This window comes from Acipenser ruthenus, chromosome 23, assembly GCF_902713425.1.
Source record: "Acipenser ruthenus chromosome 23, fAciRut3.2 maternal haplotype, whole genome shotgun sequence".
NCBI lineage: Eukaryota > Metazoa > Chordata > Actinopteri > Acipenseriformes > Acipenseridae > Acipenser > Acipenser ruthenus.
This window is the reverse complement of record NC_081211.1, coordinates 25,544,261-25,557,150: the sequence shown is the minus strand read 5'-3', so window position 1 is coordinate 25,557,150 and position 12,890 is coordinate 25,544,261. Positions and strand designations below refer to the sequence as shown.

The following is a 12,890-nucleotide window of genomic DNA, read 5'->3' as shown; positions in this document are numbered from 1 at the left end:
GAGAGTATGTATTAGACTGAGGCTTTTCTTATATCACCACTTGCTGTTAGTCCCTTTAATCTGATAATTAAAGACAAGCAGTTTGTTTGAATCCACACAACATAATCCTAATGCACATCCACTTTATTTATATTGAACAGTATATATGACTATAGTGTATATTTCATATTTATTAAATAACAGAATTGCCTACTCAGTGAAAAACATGTCATTAAAAAAATACACAAAATACTATAATGGTAGTATTGAAAAATACTACAGTATGCATATTTCTGTAAAATTAGGGCTATTATAAGTGTGGATTTTTGCCATGAATAACAATAGCATTTTTCTACAGTTATTCTGCATTTTTATTAAAGATAGCAGTTTTGTCGGCTGGCTGCTGTTAAAATTAGTTTTTTTCAATGCTCAGTGCTTTGAACAAGTTCCGTGCTCGATTCATTAACAACGCTCCTTTTCTGCTTAGTCTAAGCAAGCAGACTGCCAGTGCTCCTTTTCTGCTTCGACTAAGCCAGTGAAGCAGACTGCTTCTTCGGTTTTAGCTTTAGAACGACAGTGGCGGTTTAGGGACGTGAAATTATTCAAGGTCATCATGTCTCATTAGCAGAGCATTACTTTCCAATCTTGTTTCCTTTTGTTTCCTGTATGAAGACATCAGCTGTTATTCTTTGAGTATTGTATTTGTTGAGGTTTGCATTTGTTTAGGGGCTACAAGCTGTGAAACCATTGAACTTGTGCCGCTAAATTTAATTACATTGTTATTATTATTTGTTTATTTAGCAGACGCCTTTATCCAAGGCGACTTACATAGACTAGGGTTTGTGAACTATGCATCAGCTGCAGAGTCACTTACAACTATGTCTCACCCGAAAGACGGAGCACAAGGAGGTTAAGTGACTTGCTCAATGAGTCAGTGGCTAAGGTGGGATTTGAACCAGGGACCTCCTGGTTACAAGCCCTTTTCTTTAACCACTGGACCACACAGCCTCCTATTGCTGTTGATCTCACTTAAGGTATTCCTTAAGTTGTCAATAGTATATGTACCCTATAGTAAACTATTGCCACACTAACTTGCCTAACAGTTTTTTCAACATTGCCTTTAAGATGACAATTATTATGAAAATATTATGTGGAAAACTACTATATTCCTCAACAGACACTGATTTTGTTCCATTGAACTAATATGATACAATTCATATGGACTGTAGTTCTTCATCTAGTAGAAAACCCTTTGCACCTCAAGAAAGAAAAAAATAGACCTCCAGTGGACAAGCCTAACCATAACTCTCAATTACAGTTCCTATTGTTCAGCATTACTTTGACCATTGTTTGGTCTGTACACATAAAATATTTAAGCGCTGGCAAATTCATAGAGGGTCAATGTATTTGCTGTCACACCATTGATTAATGAACACTGGTGTGGACCTTTTATGTTTTCATTTTCATTTTGATTTATGTATGTGGTGGGAACTTGTATGCATCATGCATGGAACGCGCATAATGTGTATTCTATGGCAAGTGGAATTGACAGAATGTGCTTTCTGTGAATAGAAGCTGACCCCTATTAAAGTGGGCATGCTCCAATAGAAGTCTTCCTTTGGGATGGGAGTTCAGCTGAGGTCCTGTCTCCTCATTGGACACCAGTGATCCCAGAGAAAGAGCAGAGGTCACATTCCCTCCACAGGCTTCATTTTCTACACACCACCATGGGGTTGGAAGAAACGTCTTGGAAACCAATGTTCAATGAGATATGGACATGTTCCATTTTGGAACATGTCCATGAAGAGCACTGGGGGTTAAAGTTGATGCATTCAGTAAATCCATATTTTACAGTACTTTTCATAATATTTGTCTCTATGGCTACATACAGTATAAAGAACTAACTATTAAAATACATACTACAAGGTAAACCTCTAGAAAGACAGAGGCATAACAATTAAAAGTACTTTTATATGTGATAAAGGCCATTTGTAATCTATTTTTATACAGTGTCTGAACGTAACATAAAAAGCATGGTGTCAATAGAGCTAATTGATTTAGCAGCAATCCACAGTTTGTGTTTGCATCACATTTGTGCCCAGCCCCACCCATCCTGTTGTTTGCTTTCAGATTGGCTAATTACACGCATGTAGAATACCCATCTTCATACACTGCTGACTCCCTTTACTCTAATTCATTGCACTGGAAGGGTGTCGTATGGAGGATCAGACAAAGGACATTCTCACCTTTTCTGCTCCAGCACCTGCATGTGTTTTCTGGATAGCCTGCGGCCATAACACCTTGGATCCTGAGTGAATTAGGATCTCACAAGGACAGGGTCAATCAATCTCCACAGAGAAACAAAGCTTTAGTACAATGGACAAAATCTATTGGACAAATAAAGTGATGTGCTGTTTTGGTGCAACACAGGGACACACCACTAATGAATCCCTCTCTGATGGTTTTACCACTGACTGATGTGATCCTTAGCCTAGTCTGCTCATGTTGCTGTGTCTTAGCTGTAACAGTTTAAGCAGCCAGGCCTCTGAGACTGTCTGTGCTGCTTCTGAACCCTGCAGAGAGAGAGGAAATAGATTCAAGACCTGGTGCAGGGGCCTGAAATAACATGTCTCCTCTCCCTCTTGTCTTGCATGCGTTTTTTTTTTTAAGTACAGTAACTGTGGTCATCTCCAGTTTTATGTTAAAACATTCCATTCCACAAAAATAACTAAAGCATTCTGTATTGTTTTTGGCTGATTTTTATTTTGAACATTTGGAAAACATATTTCCTCCAGCCTCTTCAGGGCAGTTGTATTTCAATTCGATGTTAAGATAAAATTTAACAATAGGTGTATTATCCAGTTATAGAATATGTACTTTAAGTTACTGTTCATGATAAAGGACAGTGATAAACTACAAAAAATAAAACGGGATATTTGTCTCGCTCACGATTCACGCTCTTCAAAGCAGTGAGACCAATGAAAACCATGCAATAAAAGCGTCTTTTGGCAGAACCCGTGTTTCTGAAGAAAGGGAGAGTCGCAGACCTGTTGTAAAAGCGCTTTCATATGTGTGAATTACGTGAGACGATGCGTGAAAACAAAACTCGAGAGTCACAGGATTTGTAATTGCTTTCCTATACTGTAAAATATAAAAAGTGAAGACAGCAGAGTAAGAAGCTGAGGATTAAACATGGTCACCTCATCCACCAACATCCCAGCGTGATGTGTGTTTGGGGTGCTGTGGAGCTAAGGTATGCTTTGTGAAACCTACAGATGTTTTTGTAGAGCACCCACAGGTCTAACTTGCTAATATGGTTAAGTGCCAGTATGCTCATGATAAATAATGCGGAATATAATATATAATTATTACGTGGATTTATACTTGGCTATGAAATGCTAAAAGGTCCCATTCAGCGCTTATAGGTTGTTTAGCTCTGGCACATACCAGGGAGACAGACAGCTGCAGGAAAACAAACAAGACGGAAGCTAACTTTAAGATATGAGCAATTATGTATCATCGTGACGCCCATCTGCATTGAGGCGTACTGTGCATCACTAGTGTGAGTGGTGAGAAAAAAAAAACATATCGGCTACAAAGGATTATTCAGACTAAAAAACAAACAAACAGCTGAAGAGCTATCCACGCCTTTGATGACGGTTCCTGCTGCACAAGGCACTGTTTGCCCAAGTGCTAATCCCATTTCAAATCGCTGTTCATTGACTGTGAAAAGAAAATGTTGCATAAAGGGCAAAAACGAGGGAGGGGGCAGTCCGATTTGAACCCCCTCACTGAAGTTCTGATGTCGCTAGATTTTTTTTTTTTTAACATTTTGAATACATTTCAATCAAGTTGTTGATTTAACCTCTGAGTTAACCTGTAACCCTTTAACAAAAGCACAGGTCTGATTTCTGTTTTAGACCAAACTTTGGTTAATAGAATTTGGTTATGTCACGAAAACTCTTTTGAAGCAGTCAGAGGTGAAAATAAAAGACTGTGAGTAAAACTATAGGGGACCCAAGTCAAGTAAATAAACGTTTTACCGGTGACTTCCACGTAGGCCTATAGTTGTATAGGAACTATACCAAATTGTACATATAGGTAAGAACGATTAGATCATGTCCAGTCTGGCCTAGAGTGAAAATATAGCAAAAGATATGTCTATATTCATAAAGAACTCTGTCGTACTAAAGTCACGTGCTACCATTGCTTAATATTTCCCAGATGAAAATATGTTACGAGAGAGAGAGAGAGAGAGAGAGAGAGAGAGAGAGAGAGAGAGAGAGAGAGAGAGAGAGAGTAACATTAAACGTTATTCAAAACATTTATTATGTATTTTATTTTATGCAATATTCTGAAATTTATAATGACAGTAATTCATTGGAATTATTAAAATAATATATTGCAGGTGAGTTAAGAAAAACTTAGATTTTAATTGCATTTGTCTCGCTTCCAATCCCGTGTCTTCCCACGCCCTTCCTGTCCTGGATGTGTTCAGTATTAGTTGCTGTGTATCTTGTCACTGCCCTCTCACATATCTGATGACGCTCGCTTGATCTGGAGGTGTGGAAGTGTTTATCAAACGGGGCATCGATATTTTATTAAGTGTTACCTTATCAGCGTGAAACAATTCTGCGCTGTACTTCCTAGCCCAATGATTCGTGTGCGTTTGATTCACAGCGGAATGTAAAAATCTCTAAGTTTAAGCACTTTTGAATGTTTATTCCAGAAAATCACAATGCATCTCAACGGTAAATGGTAACTTTTCCCATCTTAGTTTTTTTTATATATTATTATTATTATTATTATTATTATTATTATTATTATTATTATTATTATTATTATTATTATTATGCTACAGCTTTGCTAAGGCTGATCCAACACTTTATCCCTTTACCATGATCATTAAACATTGATAAGGTTATCTAACGTTCCTAGTGCCATATTCAAAGCAAAGGGGAATGGGATACAGACGTTAAACTATAGTTAGTAACGTTTAATTATGTGGATATGTATCAACAGGAGTATTGATAAATGAGCGTGCATTGAAGACAATAAGTCACGTGTCTGCTTTCTTTAATACCTCTTGTGCTCGTGAAGCACACTCCTCCCAGGGACTTCACATCCACCCATTCCTGATTCGGGGAGTGATTGACAGACGTCTCACACAAACTAACAGGGTCAAAAAGCAAGACAGAAGGACAGTCTGGGTCAGTTCAGGAGGTTTGTCTCAATCTAAACTCGCTTTCCTACAACCCGAGGGAATTACACTGGGGTCCTATACTGTACTAACAGCGACACCGTGCCCTGCCACAACACATATCATTGGGGTAAGCTGCCGTGTGTTTAGCTTCTTTTCAGATTAAAACATGTCTACGCTCTACGCTTCTGGTTTAGCTTTGGATATTGCTTTTACACATTTTTTTTTTGCCAGGTTGAATTTGAAGCTTTATTCGTGCTATTGTCGTTTATCCTTTACCATGATTACTACACTTGTATTCCATCTGTACGATTCCTACATTAAAACGTTATAATTGATAAAAGGTTGGACTAATTCAAGAATATATGCGCTGTTCATTTGGCATGTTTTTAAACTGTTTTATATGTATTGTAAAATATTTTAAAAAGATAGATCGGCTACTATAGTGTGAGTTGTATTATTATGGAATGGGATTCATTGTTACAAGCTGTTTATCCTTTTTGGTCACTTGTGATTTTTTTAAAATTTATTTTATTTTATTTTAATCAATGTTCATTATTACATTGCTTATTTATAAAGCCTTACCTCGTTCCTAAAAAATAACTGGAAAAAAATCCGTGGGGGGGAAGGGCAAACAGTGGGTTGTTTTAAAGGAAATTTACAATCATTTCCTCTCTGTGGTTAAGTTACAAATCAACACCATCCTGTTCTTTTGTGATGCGCTCAGTCGATGCCTGCCAGTTTCGCGGTCTGCTCTGGCTTTCATGAAGCAATATAATAACTGGCTTGGAACAAATGGAACCGAATACATATGACACTACTGTTTTGTGATTATAACTCTTATTAAATACATTAAAACGCGTACTTTTAGTTCGAGTTTTTACGCATTTTGTATTATTCCCTACCATTTTGTAGTCGAAACGGTGGCACTTGAAAACGGACAGCCCTATTGACATGCAACAGATAATTCCCATTAGGTTCCTGCTGGTGTTGGGTTTTATCGTTTTATAGATAGCATCACTGAGGCACAGGAGCCAAAAGGTCAAACTGATTCGAACCCAGGGTTCTGTTGTCCCTGTGCGCTAACCACATTGAATTTGAGATTTGCTTTCAGCTCAGTTTTGTAATGTGCGTATAAAATATAAGGCCTGCAATTGTTTTAGTCAAGGCTTGCATTTCTGTTAAAGGTTGTCTAATGATGTATAGCCACATTAGTGCTGACTGAGTTCATTTGACAGACGGACTGCTTCCGCTAATATTGAATTCTACCTTAACTCGAAATCAGCAGCCCGATCGATTTGCGCCGTCTGCTTTTCAAATGCAGAAGGGAGAAGCGTTTCTCTGAGAATCAGGTCATTTGCTCCTTATTGTATTTCGTCACAGACGACACGTCTCCTTCAGTGAGCACACCAGAAGGACACGCTTTCATACGGTCACTGCTTTGCTTCCTTTGAATGACAACCAGAAAAAGAATGCAGCCTATTCGACGTTCATGAATTCAGAATGTTAGCAATGCATTTGATGACGAACTCCTTTAGGTTTGTTAAAATGAGCTCAATGTTGCATCGATGCTGTATAGTAGAACACAGTGGTGCCTATCAGCATCTGGTGATAATCACGTTCTGTCTCTTTTTAAGGTTGATAACAGTTCTAGCACCATATAGAGGCCATTCAATGTTTTATTGTGACAAGTACAACATATTTGTTTGAAAAATATGACGAGCAAAGCAATAAAAGACGCATGCACGCATACGCAGGCTACATATATTATAATATATAGCCTACAGACTCAAATTCATGTTCTGTTATTTTATTATTTGAATTGCGACCAGCTAAATAAAAAAATGGAATAGGATTTTCTAATGCGGAAATGAATGTTCATTTTTGCAAGTCAAAGGATTCGCTGTAGTTGAATGAATGGCTGAATAAATCAATAAATAGTGTGGCGTGAGGCACATAGCTGCCCCATTCATGTAATCCTCATTGCCCTTGTGAAGGAAAGCTCCCAATCCTTCCATTCATGAAATGTTAACATCACGCTTGCGCAGACTATTTCTAAGTCCTCCCATTCATAAAGTTGTGGCCCCCGCACTTGTGCGCTGAAACGCTGTATGCCCTCCCATTCACAAAAAAGCTGGCAATGCACCTGCGCAGTACCGTTCTCACCCTCCCATTCATAAAAAAGCCATTTTCCCAAGCAGTTGCAACATCGTAGCAAAAACCCTGTGTCCCCGCTGCACTGCAGTTCGAGAAGACTCTTAGCACGGATTTCTATTTTTGGTGTTTTTTCTATACCATTACCTATATCTTTGGAATACTGATTACACCCATTGGAAATTAAGGACATGTTTCGTTTTTCTAAATAAAGTAAGTATTGCTTTTTATCGTTTTTTTTGTACCATAGTCTATACGCAGGATAATTTTAGGTCAAGGCTGGGATTTCTGCTTCGATGTTCCGTTGCGTCTGGGTACATGGACATTGATTTCAATTGTGGGAATATAAAAACAAGCTCAATTGTATTGTTACTGTATTTTGCAAAGTGATTTTTTTTAACTAGTACTGATATTTATACCTTTTTAATATAATTTACATTCTAAACATCAATACTATCGAATAATAGTACATTGTATGTTTGTCTACACCCGTGTGGTTCTCTTTTTTTTCAATTCTGGTGTCAAATTAAATTTTAAAATTCCAGTACGGAGATTGCTAGTGCTGGGAATGCGAATGCAGTTTCGGTGCGCGTATGACCTGCTGCACCATTTGCATTCTGCTGTGGTTAACATTGCGTGATATTCCCATTTACTTATTATAAAGCACAGATCAGATGATCGTGTCTCTCTCATACGTCTGCAAACCTCAGATTTAAAAAAAAAATAAGAATAAGAATAAGCCAATAAATGAGATGTGATTTAAATCAACAGCGTGCGCGTGAAACGGGCAGGTTCATTCTGCAAGGAGCTTCTTTAGATGGTAAAGCATTGCCTCCCGTAAATGTGTTTTCTCTGTAACGATAAAAATCCGATCAGGGTAAATACGCATCCTTGTTTAGGAATGACTCCGTTTGCTGGTACTGTGTTTTACAGACAGTGTATTTGTAGCGTACGTGGGCTCTGCAGGAGAATGGCGAGGTTACATTCGGCCGTCACAATTGGCACTGACATTTTCGCAAAAACGTCATTGCGATGAAAATAAATCATTATCTTAATAGAATATGTGAATGGAAAGCAGGTCAATCCAATATATAGGTATATTCCATCAAACTCATTTTATTTTAGTCCGCATATAATTAGGTAAAGATTAGTCTGGGTTCATGCGAATGAAAGCTGCACGAGATACCATATATTGTGATTCTTTTTTTTTTCTTTTGCTTTAGATTGTTATATTAATACATGTTATACGAAATCGCCTATCATTCGATATATTGATACAGGTATTCGTATGACAGGAGTTTTCTCCAGGATTGTTTTTTTCTTTTTTTTCTTTTCTTTTCTTTCTTTTTTTTGGCAGCTGGATTGCCTTTTGTCGCGAACATCAATTTCAGATATTTCGAATTGGTTGTTGTGGCGATATAATTTTAATCAAATGTATGTACAATGTATGTACAAGAAACAATTAATTTTTTTCTGCACTCGGAGCAGTTTCCTCTTTTTGACCACAGAGGTCAACATATTTATTTAATTGGATTTACCAGTTAACACAAAACATCGTTTATGAGTTTTTGTTTATTTTTATTTTTTTGTAACTTCGGGTTATCTTAGTTGCCTCTTATCTCTAGTTTTATAATCGCTTCATCGGCCTTCCAAATCAAATTAATTCTCCTGCTGTGGACACTTTTCATGGAAAACCAGATTCATTTTCCCCGTTTAAATGTTTTGTTTTAGAGCTGTAATTTACGTCACAACCAGTGTCTAAAATCAGTGCCATTGCATTTCATTTTTTTTAAGTTTCATGTATTTAATAATAAAACACTACAATAAAAAAAAAAGTTTTTAAAAAAGTACGAGTAAAAGTTTTACCCAATTATTCCCAAACAGTAGTACAAACGACAGTCTACCCAGGATCGTGCATTGTGATTCCTGCTTTTATTCTCAATTCATTGAGGGTTTTGTAATTAATGTAATATGGTATCAACCCATGCTTTTATGCCGCGCATGTCACCTTTGCTTCCTACTTCTGCCAAACAGGATTTTTTTATTTAACCCTTTGCAAGAATCCCTTCAGGACATTTCACCACACAGATAGGAAACGTATAATCTTAATAATCCTAACTCTGGAATTAAGTGGAATTCAGAATTCTAAAGATGTATTTGTAGACTTGAAAGCAATATACACGAATAACAAAAATGTCTGTGTGGCTAAGTGTAGGGAAATGGGCGGGCAGTTCTATGAACCAGACTCTGGTCTGCGTTATCTGTTATGAATTCAACCGTAATCAGTGTTAAGTGACCTTAATTAGTTGTGGAATAACATTTCCTCCACTGCTCTGCAGCTCCAGTCCTCCTCTGTTGGCATGTGAAATCAGTAGGTATTGCATTGCCATCGTGTCTTGCTAATCTCTGCTTCTATGACAATGTTTGCACCCCTTATACAAACAGAGCATAGTGCTGTTACCTGGGATTCTTTCTTCATTGCTCTGGAATATGACAATAACATGTGTTCTTTGTCCTTGTGTTTACAGGGATTTTAAATGCTCTACACTGCGTGATATATGAAGGACAAGCAGCTGCAGATGGAGCCCAGGATTCCACACCACATCTCTGGAGTTTCTTCTTCGGTTATGGTACAGCCTTTACTAGACGGCCGGGTGCCCTATGGCCGGCTGCAGCAACCCCTGACCATCTTGCCCATTGACCAGATGAAGACGACCCACATTGAGAACGATTACATTGACTGTCCGGTGGTGGCACAACGGCCAGCCAATCAGAAGCCGCTCAGAGGGGCCCATGAATCCCTCCTGATCAGCCACCACCACCAGAGCCACCACCCACACACGCAGAGGTGCGACCACCACGACATCACTCACCCATGGATATCGTTCAGCGGCCGCCCCAGTTCCATTAGCAGTGGCAGTAGCACCTCATCGGATCAGAGGCTACTGGACCATGCAGCCCCTCCCCCGGTGGCTGACCAGACCTCCCACAGGACTGTCAGCATGCAGCCCAAGCCTTTGAACTCCAAGCCCTTAGATCTCAAGGGGGCCGTGACCCTGGAGAGCATCAAGCAGCACATGCTGCGCTGTGAGGAATGTGGGAAATGCAAGTGCACAGAATGTATGCTTCCCAGGGCCTTGCCCTCCTGTTGGGTGTTCAACCAGGAGTGCCTGTGCTCAGCCCAGACCCTGGTGGACTCCGCCACGTGCATGTGCCTCGTCAAGGGAATATTTTACCATTGCACCACGGATGAAGACGACGAAGGCTCCTGCGCCGACCGCCCCTGCTCCTGCTCCCATTCCAACTGCTGTGCCCGCTGGTCCTTCATGGGGGCCATGTCTCTGGTGCTGCCCTGCCTTGTGTGCTACCTGCCAGCGATGGGCTGCCTCAAACTGTCGCAGAAGTGCTACGACAGAACCAGCCGCCCCGGCTGCCGTTGCAAGGACTCAAAAGCCTGCAAAGCAATGGAGGTTAAAGCAGGCAGCCAGGGGAAACCGTCCTGATATGACATGTGCTTTTTCTTTGTGTGTTGAATTGTGAAGAGTTCTTAATCCCCCACTCATTTCTGAAAGCGTCAATCCAGTATAGTTGGATAACAGCAATTCTGGTACTTAGGGTTAAACTCCCTCACTTTTTAGTGAAGGTAATATTATGCTAAATTATAAGGACTCTTGGCTCAGATGCCTAAAATCTTGTTCAACACAAGCGCATGGTTAAAGGCACACTTTGTGCAATTTTAAAGTTTATGGTTCAACAACACAGGTTCTGCTTCGATGAGGTTCAATATGGAAATAAAAAAAAAATACAACCCACAGAGCTTTACATTTCCTTTCCTCCGCAGGCAACGCAATGTAAAGCAGGCTGGGGAAGGCAAAGGGGTTTCACTCACTACCCCGTTTCATTAGTATTAATTCCACGGCCAATTGGGTGAATTCCACATTTCTTAACAAAGAAGAAGCAGCAAACGGGGAAAAGGGAACGTTAACAATCTGTCAGAAGTGAATTGTGTGAAAATGAACAGATTCAAGCCCACTCAATGTCACCCATCTGACATTTAAATAATGTCGTTGGTTTCAACTTGTGTGAGTCACTTCTCATCACACTCATTCGTCCTCACCACAACTCCTTCTAACAATTTCCCAAAGACCTTTGTTTTGTAAAGGTGTGTGGTAAGCCCTTTTTTAGTGTGAACCTGTTATTAACACGCAAGCCAGGTTTTCTGTGCCGCTCCTGCATTTCGATATGAAGGAGCTCCTCAGGGATCAGTTTATCTAGTTCTCATGCGCAGTGTTGCATTAACAAGGGTCTTACTAAACAAGCATCTATGAACACAACGCTTTTTCATTTTGCATTTCCCCAAAAATGTGCACAACATCAAGAAATCAAGGTAACACTACAGAAAAAAGCACAGTATAACAGACATGGTAAAAATGTGTTTTTTTACATTTGACCATCCTGTATTGCATTGCCAAGCATAATATTATATTCTTGCTGCTCAACTGTACCTGTCTTGTATAATAATATTGATAATAATAATAATAATAATAATAATAATAATAATAATAATAATAATAATAATAATAATAATAGGTGTCTATGTTACTGTAAATATGTTTTTTGTTTAAAAAGTCTATTTTATTGTTTATATTCAGGGGTTAAAGCCAAAGGAGTATTTTGCTAAATTCTATTGAAGGGATATTTTTGTGTGCACTCAAAAGTGATCAAATTGCTCTTAAAGGTACAGTGTCCTTTCTGCAGGGTGATCTGATTCAGCAGAAGGGAATGCTGTGTCAGTAGATTTCTAACCCCCTAGCTGGCCCCTGCTGTTTATATATGATGATGTTTGTACTTGTGTACTTGCACAAAGCAGAGACAACCATGAGAAAAAAAACAAACCACTGTGCTGTTATATGAATGTATCAGGCAATAGTATTTAAAGCGGCAGTGCACTGTTTTGCTATTCCTTTGAATGGTTGATGCCAAAAAAATCAGCTCAAAACCCTACTAAAGGACAAAATTGTTCTTGCCCCTTTAAAAGAAAAAAAGACCTATGCAGGTTGTATTTTTGTTGTATATAGTTTAAAGACAGATTTTTTAAAATAAAAAAAAATGTTATAAGCTTATTTTTAACTTAGTAATTTAATGTACTGTAAGATCGCATGGTACAGTGTAATGAGTATTTTGGCTCGGTGGTACGCTTTGGGGGAAAAAAAATTACCGGTCTTTCCCTCTCCAGCAGCACTTGCATAAAAACTGTGCTCGGTCATAAAAAATACCTTGTTGTTTATGTTTTCCATGCCTCATTACCTAGGAAGAAGCATGCCTAATCCTCACCTCGGAAACCTAATATTCACGGAATCTGCTAAACAAATAAAAAATCAGTTTTCTCGGATCAGCTGATTTCCAGACCTCTTTGCCTTTATTGTTGCATACTTTTCCAGTGCAGTTCGACAAGTACCCCAGGCTTGATTGACAAAACACAGCTGCATTAAATAACTTCTTGAAATCTGAAAAGTCTTAGGCTGACCCAAAAAAGGAAGAATCCATTAAAATAGAA

At 38.8% G+C, this 12,890-nt stretch overlaps 1 protein-coding gene across 2 annotated transcripts; it reads left to right on the top strand.

Moving 5' to 3' along the window:
- Window positions 1-5,187: 5,187 nt before the first annotated feature.
- Window positions 5,188-12,456, top strand: LOC117413098 (protein sprouty homolog 4-like). Of its 2 annotated transcripts, none has more exons than XM_058996966.1 (2): window positions 5,188-5,309; window positions 9,862-12,456. In XM_058996966.1, the coding sequence occupies exon 2, from the start codon at window positions 9,892-9,894 to the stop codon at window positions 10,834-10,836; it is 945 nt and encodes a 314-aa protein (XP_058852949.1). In that variant the 5' UTR covers window positions 5,188-5,309; window positions 9,862-9,891; the 3' UTR covers window positions 10,837-12,456. The 2 variants fall into 2 exon arrangements, with proteins under 2 accessions (XP_058852949.1, XP_033877741.1); XM_034021850.3 differs by lacking the exon at window positions 5,188-5,309 and adding an exon at window positions 7,376-7,546.
- Window positions 12,457-12,890: the final 434 nt, after the last annotated feature.